Source organism: Petaurus breviceps, unplaced genomic scaffold (genome assembly GCF_028583685.1).
Source record: "Petaurus breviceps papuanus isolate PSGF00001 unplaced genomic scaffold, PetGlider_PUasm1.0 91023, whole genome shotgun sequence".
In the NCBI taxonomy this organism is placed as follows: Eukaryota; Metazoa; Chordata; class Mammalia; order Diprotodontia; family Petauridae; genus Petaurus; species Petaurus breviceps.
The window spans coordinates 7,386,500-7,400,588 of record NW_027187398.1 but is presented as its reverse complement, the minus strand read 5'-3'; the positions used below and the strand labels follow the sequence as shown (position 1 = coordinate 7,400,588).

The following is a 14,089-nucleotide window of genomic DNA, read 5'->3' as shown; positions in this document are numbered from 1 at the left end:
GCAATTGTGCTTGATAATTTCTTAAAAGATAGTGTCTAGGCTCTTTTTTTGATCATGGCTTTCAGGTAGTCCAATAATTTTTAGATTATCTCTAATGGATCTATTTTCCAGGTCAGTGGTTTTTCCAATGAGAGATTTCACTATGCCTTCTATTTTTTTCACTTGTTTGGATCTGTTTTATAGTATCTTGATTTCTCATAAAGTCATTAGCTTCCAATTGCTCCAATCTAATTTTGAAGGAGTTATTCTCTTCAGTGAGTTTTTGAAATTCCTTTTCTGTTTGGCAAATTCTGCTTTTTAAGGCACTCTTCTCCTCATTGGCCTATTTTGCCATTTGAATTAGTCTATTTTTGAAGGTGTTGTTTTCTTCAGTGTATTTTTGGGTCTCCTTTAGCAGGCTGTTGACTTGCTTTTCATGATTTTCTTGCATCATTCTCATTTCTCTTCCCAATTTTTCCTCCACTTCTCTTACTTGATTTTCAAAATCCTTCTTGAACTCCTCCATGGCCTATAACCAATTCATATTTTTCTTGGAGGCTTTTGATGCAAAGTTCTGACTTGGCTGTCTTCTGCTCCATGCCTTGATCTTTTTTGTCCCCCAAAAAAAGGATTCTGTGGTCTGTTTGTGCTTCCTCTTCTTGTTCATATTGCCAGCCAATTACTTGACTTTTGAGCTCTTTGCCACAGTAGAACTCTGCTTACAGAATGGAGAGAGCTATGTCCCAAATTGCTGGGGTTTTTGCAGTTGCCGGAGATATTAGGAGGGCACCCTCTCTACAGCCCCCACAAGCTCTGGCTTACTGATCACACACCCCAGGACCACCACCCAAGATCATGATCCAGATCCAAAAAGGTTAAAACAAGAGTGATTACCCTCTGAATGGTTGCTTGGTCCCCCTATGATCTGCAGGCCAGGAGCTCTGGAAGCAGCCACTGCACCACCTGCCACTTCTCACCCCACAGGCAGGGGCTGGACCACGCTCTTCTGTCTTCCCCCCTCCCCATTCCAACAGAGTTCCGCACTGACCTTTTACTTTGTCTTTGGCATTTATGGGTTGAGAAGTCTGGAAACCACCAGAGCTACTGATGATTCACTCTCCTGAAGTCTGCTCTGGCAGCCACTGGTCAGGGCCACCCTGGGGCTAGAACCATGCCACTCACACCAGACTGCTCTCGGCTCCCAGCTCGGTGTGATAGACCCTTCCTGTCTGTCTGCTGGGCTTCCTTTAGCAGGAGATTCGTTTCTCTCCATCACTTTGTGGGTTCTGTAGCTCTAAAGTTTGTTTAGAGTCATTTTTTACATGCATTGGAAGTGACTGGAGTGGGAGCTCGTGCCAAGTTTGTGCTTCTACTCTGCCATCTTGGCTCCACCCTCAACTCTTCTGACTCTAATAGGGTCAGACTTGTGCTTTAGGAATGTCAGTCAGACAACTATACAGAAAATAAACTGGAGAAGTAGAGACTGAGACAGACTGATGAAATAGAAGGTTACTAACAGTTCACTTAAGAAGTGAAGAGGTCCTGAGCAAGAGTGGTGGCCATCTGAGTGATAAGGAAATAGACACAAGAGATGTTGTGGAGTTAAAAAGATTTTGAAACTGATTAGATATGTGGGATGAGTGAGAGTATGGAGTCAAGGATGACAAACTGCAGATCTTCATGCATGGTTGCTCTCTGGACAGAAATGGGTAAACTAGGAAAAACAGTAGGTCTGGGTAGGTAGCAATACATTAACAAAGAAGAATAATACAGGATAAGAATCCAAATGTCATCAGAAAGACATAGAACTGGAAGAGGCAGGTCAATTATATAGCAAAGATGAGTAATAGGAAAAGAGCCTATATATTCCACTGGGAACCATGTAATGTCAAGAGATCTGAAGGAATATCTCAACACATTGGAGGCCTCGTGGAGGATTTATTGGAAATCATGGATAATAGCTGCAAAGATGAAAAGACAAGGATGGACTATAATCATTGGAGGGAGGATTACCTTGTTAAGATCTCTGAACCATCTTAGCATAGAACCTTAGCTTCATCAAAGCTGAGCTCAAAAATCAGGACCACAGTTTTAAAATTTGGCAAGCACTTCAAAAAGCAAAGGACTCAAATACCCCAATAGGAAAAAGTGCTATCTCCCTCTTCAATTCTTTTTTTTTTTAAGCAATCGGGGTTAAGTAACTTGCTCAAGGTTACACGGCCAGTTATTTCTGGGTGTGGTGCTGAGTATCTAAGCCCGGATTTGATCCAGGTCATCCCGACACTGGAGCCGGTGCTCTTACTCGCTGAGCCACCTGGCCGCCCCCCCTCCCCCTTCAATTCTTGCAGCACTTGTCTATATTGCTCAGCATTTATCATAGTGCCCTATTTATCTATTGACAGCCTAATGTTTTCACAAAAATAGTGTGGGGGAAGTCTGCATCTCCTGACTTAAGTATTCCACAGATCAGTCTTAGACTCTTAGCTCACCTTTCACTCTATTTTGTCCACTGAAGAGCTCATCCATTTTCTTCCAAATTTGTACCCTCTACTCTATTCTTCTTAATCAAGTTCTAGTCCTTTATTTCTATTAGCATTGCCTCAAATTCAACATTTCCCTCCCCTAGAAACCAGTTTCTTCCCCCTCTTTTCCCCATCAATTTTGCCACTATTCTTAATCATCAAGTTCTAAAACCTTAAGAATCATCCATGATTCTTTATCCCTCTCATCTTTCATATCATGTAATCACCAATTTCTGTGGATTTTTTCTTTTGACTCTGCTTTTATCCATTCTTTATAACCAACTATTCTTGCCATCGCTTTTGTTCGACCCCCACACCAAGACTCTAATTTTGTTTTTTCACCATGAGAATATGTCCTATATAATACTCATCCTATTAATCTTTCTTAAATTCTACTTTTATCATGTTACTTCCTTGCTCCAAAAGCTCTGGGTTTCCTACCCCTACCAAACATGTAAGCTTGGTCAAAATTCCGCCTTAATTTGGCTTATGTATGTAACCTTACTTCCTCAAATTTACCCTAATATATACCTTCTTCTGGGGTTAGGTTAGTTCATTTGCTGTTCCAGGAATATTTTCTGCTCATTCCTATTTTTGTGCCTTTGATCATCTAAGTCCCCTTGCTACAATGATTCAAATACTTTACATCCTTCATGTTCTACTTTCTTTATGAAACCTTCCTCTGACTATTCTATCATCTACCATAAGGACAAAAAGGATCCCTTTTCTCTGAATTTATAATACTACACAATTGAGTATGTAGTTATATCTTCTTGTATTGTTGTATAGCTCTCTGCAACTCTCAACTACTCAAATCAATAAGCATTTATTAAGCACCTACTTTGTGCCAGGCATTGGATTAGGCCTTGGATATATGAAGAAAAATAAGAAACAGTCTCTACTCTCAAGGAAATAAATACTTTAGTGGAGTATAATTAAAGTCCCATAATAGTAATGGCCTAACATATATGACTAATTCCCAGTTTAATCTCACCTGGGTAGGCAGTAACTGTCACTTTTTAGTGCTTTGCACACAGCAGAAACATGTTTAAAAGATTAATTTGAGTTTCTTTCAGAGTGCTGAATACATTCCAAAATAATTTTTAATAGATTTTGGATTATCTGTGACACAGATCCCCTCCATATGTCTAGAGAATGGACAACTGAATAAGGTAGGGATAACTCTACCATTCAAATCCTCTTAAACTCATTCTTCCAAATCTGTGGACTAAAAAAATTTTGGCTTGAACATACAAACCTTCAAAAAGAAGATTAAAAATATTTTTACACAAGTAAGGAAAAGAGAATCATTTGCAAACAGGGGGAGTGATACCTCTTTGGTGTCCAATGGAAGATTTCCAACATACACCTCTGATTCTTTCTTCCTGTGTCCTATAGAGAGAAAAAAAATACGTGAAGAGTAAGATTGTCTGTAACCCCATTTTAATGTAGCATTGCTGTGCATGCAAAAGGATTAGGAAAGACTTAGAGTCTCTGATAAATGAACTTTTCTGAAGAAAACAGATGGAGAGGGGAAATTCTCAGAAGGTAGCAGAGAAAGAGGTAAACCTAGGGAGCAGCTCTCCATCTACCATCCCAAATAAACTATAATATGTCCACAAGGAGAAAATACAACAATGAAAATAAGAAAACAGTAGAAAGAACCTACTACAAGGTAATTGCTACAGAGAAACTGAAAACATATCAAAACACTGAAGATCATTTCTATTGTTCCTGGCACTATAGATCTGACTCTAGACCCAGCTCTTGAGCTGAAAGTGGGGGAGGGAGACACAGAGAGGCCAGTGAATCAGATTAGCCCTAAGGCAAGAGAAGAAAAAAATGGGCTATTGCAGAGCCAGATGGAGCATCTTGTAGAGAAGGGGACAGAAATGAGAAGTTGGTTACAATTATTTAATTGTTTTTAATTTATTAATTTGTTTGTTTCCTTTTAGTTTACAGGATTCAATTCCACAATTCCTTAAATTTCACATTTTGGCCCCCTCCCTCTCCCCCCCCCCATGGCGGCTTATAGTCAAGTATAGGATCTGTAAATACTTTCACATTATACATTGGTCAGGTTATAAGAACGGATTGTACCAGCTGGAAAGAAAAATGGTAAAGAGGACATAAAACCAAATAAGAGAACGAAAAAGATCAGGTATTTTGCTTCCACCTGGTTATAAACTTAGTTCTTTCTAGTTCTTTCTCTGGATGCACATTTTTCTCTCCATCATGCGTCTTTTGGGATTGACTTATATCCCTGCATTGCTGAGAAGAGTCCAGTCTATCAAAGCTGGTCATCACACATACGTTGTGTCTGTAATTGTGTACAAATTTCTCCTGGTTCTACTCTTCTCACTCAGCATCAGTTCTTTTAAGCCTCTCCAGGTAAATATGAAGATTGCCTGCTCCTCGTTTCTTATAGCACAATAGTATTCCATAACATGTATATACCACAACTTGTTCAGCCATTCCCCAATTGATGGGCACCCCCTTAATTTCCAATTCTTTGCCACAACAAAAAGAGCTGCTATAAACATTTTTGTACATATGGGTCTTTCTCCCTTTTCTATGATCTCTTTGGGATATAACCCTAGGAGTGGTATTGCTGGATCAAAGGGTATGAAAGTATTTATAGCCCTTTGGGCATAATTCCAGATTGCTCTCCAGAAAGGCTGGATCAGTTCACAACTCCACCAACAATGCATTAGTGTTCCAGTTTGCCCACATCCTCTCCAGCATTTGTCATTTTCCTGTTTTGTCATCTTAGCCAATCTGACTGGTGAGATGTGGTACCTCAGAGTTGTTTTGATTTGCATTTCTCTAATCAATAGTGAATTAAGGCATTTCTTCACGTGCTTATAGATAGCTTTAATTTCTTTCTCTGAAAACTGCCTATTCATATCCTTTGACCATTTATCAATTGGGGAATGACTTGTATTCTTATAAATTTGACTCAATTCTCTGTATATTTTAGAAATGAGTCCTTTGTCAGAGACATAGGTTGTAAAGATTCTTTCCCAATTTCCCACCTCCCTCTTAATCTTGGTTACATTGGCTTTGTTTGTACAGAAACTTTTCAATTTCATGTAGTCAAAATTATCCATTTTACATTTTATAATGTTCTCTAATTACTGTTTAGTCATAAAGTCATTCCCTCTCCACAAGTCTGATAGGTAAACTATTCCTTGTTTTAGCAGACTGCTTACAGTATCAACCTTTATACCTAGATCATGAACCCATTTAGACTTGATTTTGGTATATGGTGTTAGATAATGGTCTATGCCCAGTTTCTGTCATACTATATTCCAGTTTTCCCAGCAGTTTTTGTCAAATAGTGAGTTCTTATCCCAAAAACCAGGGTCTGGAGGTTTATCAAACAATACATTACTGTAGTCATTGACTTCTGAATCTCGTGTGCCTAATCTATTCCATTGATCCACTCCTCTATTCCTCAGCCAGTACCAAGTAGTTTTGATGACTGCTGCTTTATAGTACAGATTGAAATCTGGTAAAGCTAGTCGACCTTCCCTAGCATTTCTTTTCATTAATTCCCTTGATATTCTGGACCGTTTTATTCTTCCAAATGAATTTTGTTACTATTTTTTCTAACTCTATAAAGTAGTTTTTTGGTAAATTAATTGGTATGGCACTAAATATATAATTTAATTTAGGTAAAATTGTCATTTTTATTATATTAGCTCGACCCAGCCATGAGCAACTGATATTTTTCTAATTAGTTACATCTGACTTTATTTGTGTGAAAAGTGTTTTGTAGTTATGATCATACAGGTCCTGGGTTTGTTTTGGCAGGTAGATTCCCAAATATTTTATAATGTCTACAGTAACTTTAAATGGGATTTCTCTTTCTACTTCTTGCTGTTGAGTTTCATTGGAAATATATAGGAATGCCGAGGATTTATGTGGGTTTATTTTATATCCTGCAACTTTGCCAAATTTATTTATTGTCTCAAGCAGTTTTTTACTTGATCCTCTAGGATTCTCTAAGTATATCATCATATCATCTGCAAAGAGTGATAGCTTGGTCTCTTCTTTGCCTAACTTGATTCCTTTGATTTCTTTTTCTTCTCTAATTGCTACTGCTAACATTTCTAGTACCAGACTGAATAAGAGGGGTGATAGTGGACACCCTTGTTTCACCCCTGATCTTATGGGAAATGCTTCTAGCTTCTCCCCATTACATGTAATACTTGTTGATGGCTTTAAATAGATGCTACCTATTATTTTAAGGAAGGCTCCATTTATTCCTATACTTTCTAATGTTTTTAATAGGAATGGATGTTGTATTTTGTCAAAAGCCTTTTCTGCATCTATTGAGATGATCATGTGGTTTCTGCTAGTTTTATTGTTGATATGATCAATTATACTGATGGTTTTCCTAATATTAAACCATCCTTGCATTCCTGGAATAAATCCTACCTGATCAAAGTGTATTATTCTTGAGATAAGTTGCTGTAGTCTTTTTGCTAGTATTTTATTTAGAATTTTTGCATCTATATTCATGAGGGAGATTGGTCTATAATTTTCTTTCTCTGTTTTATCTCTTCCTGATTTAGGTATCAGTACCATATTTGTGTCATAAAAAGAATTTGGTAGGACTCCACGAATTTTCCCAAATAGTTTGTAGAGTATTGGAATCAGGTTACAATTATTTAATACTAATTCTGCAAAGGAGAAAAAAGGAATCTAGTAGAGTGCAAGGTCGAAAAGAGACATAACTTTAAAGGTTTTTCTAAAGTTATCTCTCACAATTATTCAGGGTACCCTCTTCCATAAATCCCTCAATCTATGAACTGAAGAAAGCCCAGTAAAGGAATCAATTCCCAAAAGTTCCAACCTGACTGAGAATTGTCCCATATATAACAGGGTTATACCAAAAAAAGGAAAGAAAATGTGGAGCTGAGAACAATGGGAATGGGAAAGAAAGGTGAATATTGGTCCAATCATAGCGATCTCCAAAAGCCTTTCTGTGGTAGGCCTAATCTATCACTCCAATCCCTTTAGTGCCACATATCTATGAAAGAACAGAGAACAGACCAAGACTGGAGAAATTGCACGAGTTCTAAGCCCCTCAGACAGAAAGTACTGATGGGTTTTTAAAAAAGCACATTTATGCATGTACTTTTTAAAAATAACAAAGAAACATCAGCAGAGTGTCTAATAAAAGCTGATGGAAGAGAAATGAGTAATTGACAAGAACTATTTCAATGAAAAGTACTTTACAACTAAAGAAACTAAGCCCAAAATATGAAAGTGAATAAATATATCACAATAAATTTTGGAAGGCCTTCTAAAATAAGAACTCTAAAAACGTCCTACATAGATATAAATAACAATCAAAGAATTAAGTGAATAGGAGCAGAAATCAGAGTTCTTAAGGAAGAAATCAACAAGTATAATGAGAGTGGAGAATTTAGAACAAAATGAGACTCTCCCAAACAATAGATTCTCTGAAAAAGAGAATTTTATGGTCCACAAAAATGAAGAGGCAGAAGGAATACTGAGTGAACAAAACCAAAAGACAATAAAGACTGAAAGAACACAAAAATGTTTTGTTTTTGTTTTTGTTTTTTAAAGCAATTGGGGTTAAGTAACTTGCTCAAGGTTACACAGCCAGGTGTTTCTGAGTGGGTGCTAAGTGTCTGAGCCCGGATTTGATCCCAGGTCATCCAGACTCTGGGGCTGGTGCTCTTACTCACTGTGCTACCTGGCCGCCCCCAAAATTTTTTTTAATGTTATTTTTTTTTAAGTATGGAACTTGAAGAGAGGATGTGAAAAAAAATCTGAGAACTACAGGTATCCCAGAAAAAAAGCACTATTTTTAAAAACCTGAAGACAATATTTTAGAAAATCACTGCCCAGAAAGAGTGGAAACAGACAACAAAAGACAGATTGAAGAAATCTACACAACACCAAAACAAAGAAATTCCAAGGAAAATCATAGCCAAACTTAAAAATATTAACAACAAATTTTGCAGACAGCAAGGAAAAAAACTTTCACATTTCAATGACAAGCAGTGATATAGATTTCATTACTCAGTGCATATATGACATGAAAGGAAAAATATGAATATTCCAAAAAGCAAAGAAGATTGGTTGGCATGAAAAAAATAATATATTTTGCAAAGTTAAACCTAAGCATCAAAGCAAACAACTGGACATTCACCAAAAGGAAATCATTCAAGTCATTCCTTCAAAACAATCCACAGGTAAAGAGGGTTTGAACTTTTTTCTATTAGTTTACCAGTTGAACACTTTCAGATAGCAACGAAAAACTAAGAAATGAAATGACTTTTCATGTGGTTAGCACTAGATAAAGCCATAACATGAGGTAGAGAAGTCTTGTTTACTCTTTTATTTTCCAAAAAACACACACATTGGCAGAGAAGAAATCGAAAGGCAAATGGATAATCAATGGCATAAAGATTCAAAGAAGCAAAAGATAAAATGAGGAAGAAAACAAGAGGGAGAAATGAGTATATATTCCAGGAACAACAAAAAAAAAAACCTCATTAGCAAATCACAGGATCACAGATTTAGAAATGAAAGACACCTCAGGGATCATTGGGTCCAACTACTTTCTTTTACAAGTGAAGAAAACAGGCTAAATGGTTAAGTGACTTGACCAAGGTAACCCTGCCAGTTAAGTATCTGAATTAGGATTCAAATCTAGATCTTCCTGCCTCCAAATCTAGCACTATACACACTTATGATAAAGAGAATTTGAAACAAGCCAGGGTGGAACTGAAAAGACAATCAAGACTCAGGAGAGGTGGTCAAGAGGCTTTCCATTTCTATTTCTGCTTTTGGAGCACTGGGAAAGTAGAGAACCTGGAAGGACAAATCACAAAGAGAAGACTGGATGATGGTTCCTGCCAACAAAAAGGGAATGATCTGCTAACATCATGGAGCAAACACACAGAGGCAAGAGGGGTAAAAATAGTAGGAGTTTTGTAATGAACTTTGTTGGGAGGGGTTGCGCACTTTAGGAAAACAATTTCTCTAAGCAAAGGTAACATCCTAAGTTCTAAAGAGAAAGATGTCACCAGAGCAAAACTGACAGCGAGGAAAAAAATAACAGGATTGCCCCACCCACCGACCCATAGAGTTACAGAGAGCTTCCAACTTTATCCTGCAGCTTCACTGAAGATTAACATCTCGGAGAATAGATTATAAAGGATCTTAAAAAGAGAAAGGAGAAACAAAGAGGATGGAATGAGAACATTTCATTGGAAAGAGACATTACAAATTAATGTCACCGAAATTAAAAGGATGGATTTTGGGGGGGTAGTGGGGATAAAGAAAGATAGCATTGGATATGTCATTCATTTGAACTGGGTAGGGTAAGGGTAAAATACGAGACAGATAGTGACAAATCAACATAAATAAACTCAGTGAACTTGAGAAAGACTGGGTGATAGGAGGGAATGGAAACCAGAAGGATGGAATTGGACTTGTAGAAGGCCCACAAATTGCAGAGCCTAAATGTAAACTTAACATAAGCAGAAAATATAAGTAGATAAAAGGATTTAACAAAGTCACAAATTTAATTATAAGCCTAAAAGAGAATGGATTAAATTTCCCAACAAAAAGAAAGTAGAGGAATAAATTGTTTAAATTACCCAGCAATTTTGCAATTTAAAAAATTTTCATTTATTAATGCAAAAACACAACTTTGCATATACAAAAACAGACTTAAACCAGATAGACAAATATAGAATGAAATAAGGAATGGAACAAAATCTGTTATGCTTCAGGCAACTCTAGAAAAGCAGGAATTGTGATTATTTTCAGGTGAGGAAAACAAAAATTGACCATATTGAGAAACAAATAAGGAAACTACATAATGTTTAAAGGTACCACAGACAAAAACAGCATTTTAAAATATATACATACATCAAATAGCATACTATGCTTTTAAAAGAGAAAGTAGTAGAACTGCAAAAAAAAAGCATTGATAGCAACACAAAAACAGCAGTCAACTTTATGTTTCTACTGGATTTATCCAACTCCAAGAAAGATATTAAACAAGAAGGACAATTTGGTACAAACTGATGAATATTCTTTTAAAAACAGAGCTTAATAGATTGCTGGAGAAAAAAATAGATGTGACTGATCTGTAGAAAATTCTGAATGGAAGAATATACATTTCTCACCATCCCACAGTACCTTTACAAAAAAACAGATCTGCCCTAGGGCATAACAGAATCATACACAAATGTAAAAAAGAAAACATAACTTTTACAGACCATAATACAATAAAAATATTAATTTGATAAAGACGATATGAGCAAAAGCTACATACCTAAGTGGGTAACCAAGTGGGGTAAAGAACAGATCCAAAAAAAATTATATTAAAGATAATAACAACGAGACTATGCCAAAACTGATAAGACCTAGATCAAGCAGGCCTCAAAGGGAATTTTTCTCTCAAAAAAAAATTATTACCTGAAATAGAAAAATAGGATCAACAAATTGATCATAAAAAGACTAGAAAACAAATTAGCAGCCCTAAAACAAAATACAAAAGAAGAACTCTTAAATAAAAGAGAAACAGAAAAACTTTAAAATAAAAAAGATTGTAAAATTGCTAGGCAACAGTATAACACAGGAGATTAAAAAGCTGACCTTTGAGTCAGGAAAAATGGTTCAGATCTTATGTCTGACACATAATGGCTATGGGACCCTAGGAAGGTGACTTAATTCAAGATTCTGATTTGAATTTGTACAGATAGTTCCCTCATCACAAAATTCCCCATATTAACAAAATCACAGATTCAATCACTATCCCTTACAGAAATGATAAACAAAAACAAGAGCTGCTTTTTGAAAAGTCAATAAACAAACCAGTTTCAGAAAAAGAAAATCAAGCAGGTCATAAAAGACCTGCCAAAGGAGTTGGAGGAAGGAGTAAAGAAGAGTTTCTGGGCCAGCTGAATTTACAAATGAATTCAACCAAACATGTAAAGAACAAATAACAGCTAAGCACTTTACCAAACTCTTTTATAAAATATATTCTTGATACCCAAACCAGTAAGAGACAAAACAAGAGAAAGAAACAATTTCACTAACAAATACTGATACAGAAATGTGATAAACAGAATCTCTGCAAGGAGACTCGCACCATATTAAAAAAAAAAAAAAAAACAGGAATTCAGGGCGGCTAGGTGGCATAGTGAGTAAAGCGCCAGCCCCCAAGTCAGGAGGACCCGAGTTCAGTTCTGGCCTCAGACACTTAAAACCCACACAAAAAAACAACTAGCTATGTAACCTTGGGCAAGTTGTTTAACCCCAATTGCCTTCCAAAAAAAAGCAAAACAAAACAAAACAAAAGCAAAAAACAAAACAAAACAGGAATTTAAGTTGGTAGCAAACAAGAGATGCAAGGATGGTACAACTGGAACAATCAATTACATCAACAAACAAAAACCACATGATTATTTTAACAGATTCAGAAAGGGGTGACAAAAGGTAACTCTTATGTTAGAAACCCTAAAAGGTATAGGCATGGAAATACCCTTCTTTAATGTGATGAAATACATATATTTTAAGGCCAGGAGTGAGCGTATAGACAGGGGAAAATCTAAGAGTCTTTTTCTTTCCACTATTATTTATTAATTCTAGAAATGCTAACTATAGCAATAAAAACAAAAGTAAAAGTAGAAGCAAGAAAGAAAAGACAGATTGATTTCTATTTGCAGATAATATTATGGTATACTTAGAAAACACCAGAAAATCAGAGAAGACACTAATTGAGATGATTCAAAGTTTTAATGAAGCAAAAGAATATGAAATAAATTCACAAAAGTCATCTGCTTTTCTATATAATACTAACAAAAACCAGGGAGATATAAGAGAAAGTACATTCAAAATATCTACAAAATGTATGAGATATTTGAGTTAACATACCAAGACATACTCAAACTATACAAATACAACTATAAAACACTGTAGAAAGAAGATTAAAAAAATGGAGAGACATTCACTGCTCAGAGTTTGTGCTGACACTTAGTTTACAGATTTAGTGCTATAATAACCAAATTACCAAAGAAATATTTTATAGAACTAGGCAAAACAATAAAATTAATTTGCAGGAACAAAAAGACTAGAATCTTAAGGGAAAACAATAGGAAAATATGAATAAAGAGGAAAGAAGATTACTAGGCATCAAACTATATTACAAAGCAACAGTTATCAAAACTATGTACTGGTTAAAAAACAGAAAAGAAGATGAGGTGAAAACAAATAAGCAAGAAACAGAAGTAATCAAACATAGTAATCGAGTATTTGATAAATTCAAGATGAACCAATGAAGAAAGGACTTCCTTTGTGGTAAGAACTGCTGGAAAACTAGAAAGCAATTTAGCAGAAATTAAGTTCAGTCCAAAAACTTATACCATATACTATAATAAGTTCAAAATGGATATGCAATCTAAACATGAAAGGCTACCATCTAAAAAATGGAAGAAAAACATCTATCTCACCTTGTTCACAATTATGACTAATGGGAAAATAATTAAAGAAGAAAGAAAAAAATTAAGGAAGAAAGGAGAGTATAAAAGAAAAAAATGCAATTTCTATTATGTAAATGTATATTGCATTATGTAAAATTGTATTATGCAAAAAAAGCTTTTGAATTAACAAAATCAATCAAGACTGAATTAGAAGAGAACCTACAGAGAAGAAAAAATATTTGCAATAAATATCACTGGTTAAACTCAACAATTAGAAAAATGCTAGCCCTGGAGAATACATAATGAAAATTATCCTTCCATACAACAGAAAGTCAGGAAAGAATGTAGATACACTAGATACAGTCTGGGGTGGAGTCCCTCAAACTTGTTTGATATAATGACAGAAGTATGTATCTGTGTGTGTGTGAAAGTATATATCAGATATATAATATCTGACATTATATATACATATACACACACAAAAGCAGCCCTTTTACAATTAAAGATAAGAAATCTTAACAGTAACCATATCCAAAAAAAAGCTATCACAATGATAACTTTTAACTTCTTTTTTGGAGTTTCTTCATTTTAGGGGAAAAAGGCTAGAAATTGGGATGAGTGGGCATTCTTCCTGATCCTTTTATCTACCAGATAGGGAAAAAAGCCAAACCATTAAGCAGGATGCCCCAACCTCTGGGTTCCAGGTCCCCTCCCCTCTTCTGAGAATCTTCGTTCAAGTCTAAGGAACAAGGGTTATTTTCCCCCTTCTAGAACTGATGAGCACACATTGGTGAGACTGTAGAGTACCCAGAGGAAGCTACATCTCCCTTCACTTAACTAGTTCAATGCTTGAATATCCATTAATTAAACTGGTGAATGATTTCCTTTCCCTTTTGAAAGAAGGCTGAGATGAGGAAGAAGCTGATTCTGTCTCTGCAGGCAGCAGCATGAGGTGCTATTTGCCTCCTATACAAACACTCCCTCCCCCTCCTTACTATCCTTTTTTTTCTATTGTTTCACTCTGATACACACACATAGGCAAATATATATCTCTCTCTATATATGTGTGTGTGTGTGTGTGTGTGTGTGTGTGTGTGTGTGTGTGTGTGT

The 14,089-nt window shown here is 35.8% G+C and overlaps 1 protein-coding gene across 1 annotated transcript in view; it reads right to left on the bottom strand.

The window, feature by feature from the left end:
• Window positions 1-14,089, bottom strand: part of TDRD10 (tudor domain containing 10) — a 46,589-nt gene that overhangs the window by 20,515 nt on the left and 11,985 nt on the right. The window contains exon 3 of the mRNA XM_069078036.1: window positions 3,835-3,893. Within this exon, the coding sequence (XP_068934137.1) occupies window positions 3,835-3,893 (59 nt within the window). The remainder of the gene's footprint in view (window positions 1-3,834; window positions 3,894-14,089) is intronic.